The sequence below is a fragment of the Eleutherodactylus coqui genome, chromosome 3, assembly GCF_035609145.1.
Source record: "Eleutherodactylus coqui strain aEleCoq1 chromosome 3, aEleCoq1.hap1, whole genome shotgun sequence".
Lineage (NCBI taxonomy): Eukaryota > Metazoa > Chordata > Amphibia > Anura > Eleutherodactylidae > Eleutherodactylus > Eleutherodactylus coqui.
Genome location: NC_089839.1, coordinates 9575506 through 9581505, shown reverse-complemented (window position 1 = coordinate 9581505; position 6000 = coordinate 9575506). Strand labels below are relative to the sequence as shown.

Below are 6000 nucleotides of genomic sequence, written 5' to 3'. Positions count from 1 at the left end.
TAGTCTCTACTTCCTCCTTGCAGTCCCTATGCTTCTCCCCCCTTCTTTCTAGGACCTTCCAAACACATGACTTCCCAACAGCCAATGAAATAACTGCGCATAGCAGGCAATATCTGGGTGCAGTTTTTCAAACTAGCCACTAGAGGTCACTACAACCTCAGATTTGCCATATCTAAGACAATCTTAACCCTTCAGGGTCTGTCCCTTAAAAAGTAACAGGACAGCGAGACTTTGCTTCACGTTCTCTTTATTGTTACGCTGGAGGTTTTGCACACAGACCATCAGGATCGTACAGGATCTGTTAGTAACACGTGTTCTGCTGGTATGTGGTTTTGTCTCACTTGTTGCCTATTTACAAACGCCGGTGATTTTTGGGCGGATGTCACTTCGCAGTGTGAGCAAAACCTTCTTCTTTACAACATTTTAGATTCATCTTCTGGGGATTGTATGTAAAGAATATCTGTGACCCGAGACGTCCAACTGCACCCACAAAGCAGACCCTCAAGGAGTCCTGAGAGGTGAGGAGCGCCCTCCATCATGTTTACTCCATTCACACCTAAAGCTGCATCCACAACTCATCTGGTAACCTCTTCCTTCTCAGGCTGCAGAACTTTAACTTTCTTCGGCCCTCTGCTGGTTCAGTGTCTGCACAAGCCATATATGTCGTGGTACATTCTAGACATAGAAGTGCTAGCGCCGCGTGTTTCATAGTGCAGCGCTACATCCCCCACAATGCAGTGCAGCAAAGCACAGGGTTATAAGTTGTTTTTTTTTTGCTGATCCACTGATGGATTCCACACAGGGGTGCCCCAAGCCTTTATGCTGCCTGAGGCGAAGTATGAAATAGTGTTCCCCCTCCGCAACTCCACCCACCCCACTCATTCTACAGGCATTGAAAGTGTCACACAAGATACCCAACACATATTTAACAATTGAGACTTGTCTTAAGTGACAGATTAACCGTGCCCCCATAATGGCCCCAGTAGTTATAGTGAGCCCGTTTGTGGCCCCAGTAGTAATAGTGACACACATAACTGCCCCAGTCATAATAGGGATCTCAACAGTAGCCCCAGTAGTAATAGTGCCCCCATAGTGGCCCCAGTAGAAGTGCTCCAATTAGTGGCCCCAGTAGTAATAGTTGCACACATAACTGCCCCAGTCATAATAGGGATCTCAACAGTAGCCCCAGTAGTAATAGTGCCTCCATAGTGGCCCCAGTAGAAGTGCTCCAATTAGTGGCCCCAGTAGTAATAGTGACACACATAACTGCCCCAGTCATAATAGGGATCTGAACAGTAGCCCCAGTAGTAATAGTGTCCCCGTTAGCAGCTCTAGTGGTATCCCCCATAAAAGTCCCAATAATATTAGTGCCCCACCCTCCCCAGTAGAAGTGCTCCAATTAGTGTCCCCAGTATTAATAGTGACCCCGGTAGTAATAGTGGCCTCCATCCCGGAAGTAGTCTAACAAGCAATTCACTGTGCCCCTTGACCTCTTCCCCATTGTTTGTGCTGTGTGCAGGTGCTGGGGGAGAGGTCAGGGGTCACCTCAGCTGCAGCCACCAGCTGGTTGGAGCTGCAGGCTGGGTGAGTGCACTGCCTGTCAGTTTGCTGCCTGGCCGGCTCGCAGATGTCCATTACCAGCCAAGTGGCGACCCTCCGGCCTTCTGAGGTCCTGGGCTGACAGTCTCCGGTTGCCCCCGATTCCAGGTTTCACCAGCAGAACTGTGAATGCAGCTTTGGATATTACTGGAGTATAAGACGTAGTGCAGCACAGACAGACGGTGTCCCGGGAGGACAAGGCTGCTATATGTACCTCAGTGGATTAAATAGACGGGCGATGCGCTACGGGCGGAGCGCCTTATTGGCAGATTTATCGTTTCACGGTTGATTTTTATGAACAGATGTCTCAGGAAAACCCCAAGGGGAGTCCTCGCTCTTCTGGATGTTACTTGACTCTCGCCCGTCAGAAGGAGGAGCCACGTTCATTTATCCGTTTCCTGTCAGAGCTCTTCCGTTTTCTAGAGATATTGGTTTTTATAGACATCACAATCCCGACAATTGCACAACCAAGAATTACGCCCCCGAAGGAAGCCACGATCACCGACCACATTGGCACCTGGTTGCTATCGTCTTCAGATGGGACCTCGACCTGCTGGAGTCCACTGTTCTTCAGGGTGAAGAGGTGCGGCTGGTCCTGAAAGAAGATTATGATATGTAGTGAGTGCAGCTCTGGAGTATAATACAGGATAAGCAATGCATGTACACAGTGACTCTACCAGCAGAATAGTGAGTGCAGCTCTGGAGTATAATACAGGATGTAACTCAGGATCAGTACAGGATAAGTAATGTATGTACACAGTGACTCCACCAGCAGAATAGTGAGTGCAGCTCTGGAGTATAATACAGGATGTAACTCAGGATCAGTACAGGATAAGTAATGTATGTACACAGTGACTCCACCAGCAGCAGAATAGTGAGTGCAGCTCTGGGGTATAATACAGGATGTAACTCAGGAGCAGTACAGGATAAGTAATGTATGTACACAGTGACTCCACCAGCAGAATAGTGAGTGCAGCTCTGGAGTATAATACAGGATGTAAGTCAGGGTCAGTACAGGATAAGTAATGTATGTACACAGTGACTCCACCAGCAGAATAGTGAGTGCAGCTCTGGAGTATAATACAGGATGTAAGTCAGGGTCAGTACAGGATAAGTAATGTATGTACACAGTGACTCCAGCAGCAGAATAGTGAGTGCAGCTTCTGAATATAAACTAGAATGTTTCCATTCACTGCCAGCAAGCAGTCATGCTGAGGATGTTGAAACAACATGGGAGTGTCAAAGATTAGATTCATGAACAGCATATGTCATCTAATATTCCATATGGTTGTACTTACGTTGGACGGACATTTCAATTTGGAACGACTGTGGGTGAAGTTGTTGTAGCTCAACTTTTTGGTAACCGGCTCTATCTGGATAAAACAGGGAAAGATGGAACTCAGCGCACCTCAAGTTATTTATGTAAGTTTTATCACATGTAGAGCGCCCCCCGATGACCTCACCATGTTGTTCCAGAGGGCGATAGCCATCTCAGCATGTCCTCTCTCAGAGAAATGGAAACAGTCTTCAGCGAAGAAGCTCAGGTCTGGCTGCCCGTCCTATGGTAAAGAGGGCACAATTTAATGTCCCGTGTATTACTAATCCCGAGCTCTACGCCACTGCTCCGGTGCTAATCCTGGGCTCTACGCCACTGCTCCGGTGCTAATCCTGGGCTCTACGCCACTGCTCCGGTGCTAATCCTGGGCTCTACGCCACTGCTCCGGTGCTAATCCTGGGCTCTACGCCACTGCTCCGGTGCTAATCCTGGGCTCTACGCCACTGCTCCGGTGCTAATCCTGGGCTCTACGCCACTGCTCCGGTGCTAATCCTGGGCTCTACGCCACTGCTCCGGTGCTAATCCTGGGCTCTACGCCACTGCTCCGGTGCTAATCCTGGGCTCTACGCCACTGCTCCGGTGCTAATCCTGGGCTCTACGCCACTGCTCCGGTGCTAATCCTGGGCTCTACGCCACTGCTCCGGTGCTAATCCTGGGCTCTACGCCACTGCTCCGGTGCTAATCCTGGGCTCTACGCCACTGCTCCGGTGCTAATCCTGGGCTCTACGCCACTGCTCCGGTGCTAATCCTGGGCTCTACGCCACTGCTCCAGTACTAATCCTGGGCTCTACGCAACTGCTCCGGCGCTAATCCTGGGCTCTACGCCACTGCTCCGGCGCTAATCCTGGGCTCTACGCCACTGCTCCAGTGCTAATCCTGGGCTCTACGCCACTGCTCCAGTGCTAATCCTGGGCTCTATGCCACTGCTCCCGTGCTAATCCTGGGCTCTACTCCACTGCTCCAGTGCTAATCCTGGGCTCTACACCACTGCTCCAGTGCTAATCCTGAGCTCTACGCCACTGCTCCTGTACTAATCCTCAGCTCTACACTACTGCTCCAGTACTAATCCTTGGCTCTACACCACTGCTCCGGTACTAATCCTGGGTTCTACATGACTGTTCCAGGAATAATCCATATCTCTTCACCACTGCTCCAGTACTAATCCTTCGTTCTACACCACTGCTCCAGTACTAATCCTGTGTTCTACACCACTGCTCCAGTACTAATCCTGGGCTCTACATCACTCCTCCAGTGCTAATCCTGGGCTCTACGCCACTGCTCCAGTGCTAATCCTGGGCTCTACGCCACTGCTCCAGTGCTAATCCTGGGCTCTACGCCACTGCTCCAGTGCTAATCCTGGGCTCTACGCCACTGCTCCAGTGCTAATCCTGGGCTCTACGCCACTGCTCCAGTGCTAATCCTGGGCTCTACACCACAGCTCCAGTACTAATCCTCGGCTCTACACCACTGCTCCAGTACTAATCCTCAGCTCTACACTACTGCTCCGGTACTAATCCTTGGCTCTACACCACTGCTCCGGTACTAATCCTGGGCTCTACACCACTGCTCAGGTACTAATCCTGGGTTCTACATGACTGTTCCAGGAATAATCCATATCTCTTCACCACTGCTCCAGTACTAATCCTTCGTTCTACACCACTGCTCCAGTACTAATCCTTCGTTCTACACCACTGCTCCAGTACTAATCCTGTGTTCTATACCACTGCTCCAGTGCTAATCCTGGGCTCTACACCACTGCTCCAGTGCTAATCCTGGGCTCTACACCACTGCTCCAGTGCTAATCCTGGGCTCTACGCCACTGCTCCAGTGCTAATCCTGGGCTCTACACTACTGCTCCAGTACTAATCCTGGGCTCTACACCACTGCTCCAGTACTAATCCTGGGCTCTACACCACTGCTCCAGTACTAATCTTCGGCTCTACACTATTGCTCCGGTACTAATCCTTGGCTCTACACCACTGCTCCAGTACTAATCCTGGGCTCTACACCACTGCTCCAGTACTAATCCTGGGCTCTACACCACTGCTCCAGTACTAATCTTCGGCTCTACACTATTGCTCCGGTACTAATCCTTGGCTCTACACCACTGCTCCAGTACTAATCCTGGGCTCTACACCACTGCTCCAGTACTAATCCTGGGCTCTACACTACTGCTCCAGTACTAATCCTGGGCTCTACACCACTGCTCCGGTACTAATCCTTGGCTCTACACCACTGCTCCGGTACTAATCCTGGGCTCTACACCACTGCTCAGGTACTAATCCTGGGTTCTACATGACTGTTCCAGGAATAATCCACATCTCTTCACCACTGCTCCAGTACTAATCCTGGGCTCTACACCACTGGTCCAGTACTAATCCTGGGCGGCTCTACACCACTGCTCCAGTACTAATCCTGGGCTCTACACCACTGGTCCAGTACTAATCCTGGGCGGCTCTACACCACTGCTCCAGTACTAATCCTGGGCGGCTCTACACCACTGCTCCTGTACTAATCCTGGGCTCTATATGACTGTTCCAAGAATAATCCAGAGCTCTACACTACTACTCTAGCCCCAATGCAGTGCTCTATACTACTGCTCCAACACTAATCCAAATTCTACTATACTGCACCAGCACTAATGCCGGAATCTACACCACTGCTCCAGCACTAATCCATCCGGAGCGTAATACTAACTCTTCAGCAGTAATTCAAGGCAACACTCTACAACACTAATCCAGAGAGGAGCACTATACTACTGCTCCAGCACTAATCAAGAGCTCTGCACTATTGCCCCAGCACTAATCCAGGGAACTATACTACTGCCTCAGGACTAAACCAGAGCTCTCTACTACTGCACCATCACTAATCCAGTGCTCTATGTTAGTGCTCCCACACTAATCTAGAACTCTACACAGCTGGTGCTCTACACTACTGCTCCAGGACTAATCCAGAGCTCTGCAGTACTGCTCCAGCACGAGTTCACAGTTCTACTAGTGCTCAAGCATTTAGCCGGCGCTCTACACTACTGCTGCAGGACTAATCCAGATGTTTGTACCATGCAG

General features: G+C 50.3%; 1 protein-coding gene across 1 annotated transcript in view; it reads right to left on the bottom strand.

Annotated features, from left to right (window-relative positions):
• Positions 1 to 239: 239 nt before the first annotated feature.
• Positions 240 to 6000, bottom strand: part of PLB1 (phospholipase B1) — a 108977-nt gene continuing 103216 nt past the window's right edge. The window contains exons 55-57 of the mRNA XM_066594451.1: positions 3063 to 3158; positions 2898 to 2972; positions 240 to 2194 (exon numbers count right to left, since the gene is read on the bottom strand). Coding sequence (XP_066450548.1) covers positions 1964 to 2194; positions 2898 to 2972; positions 3063 to 3158 — 402 coding nt within the window. The 3' untranslated portion in view covers positions 240 to 1963. The remainder of the gene's footprint in view (positions 2195 to 2897; positions 2973 to 3062; positions 3159 to 6000) is intronic.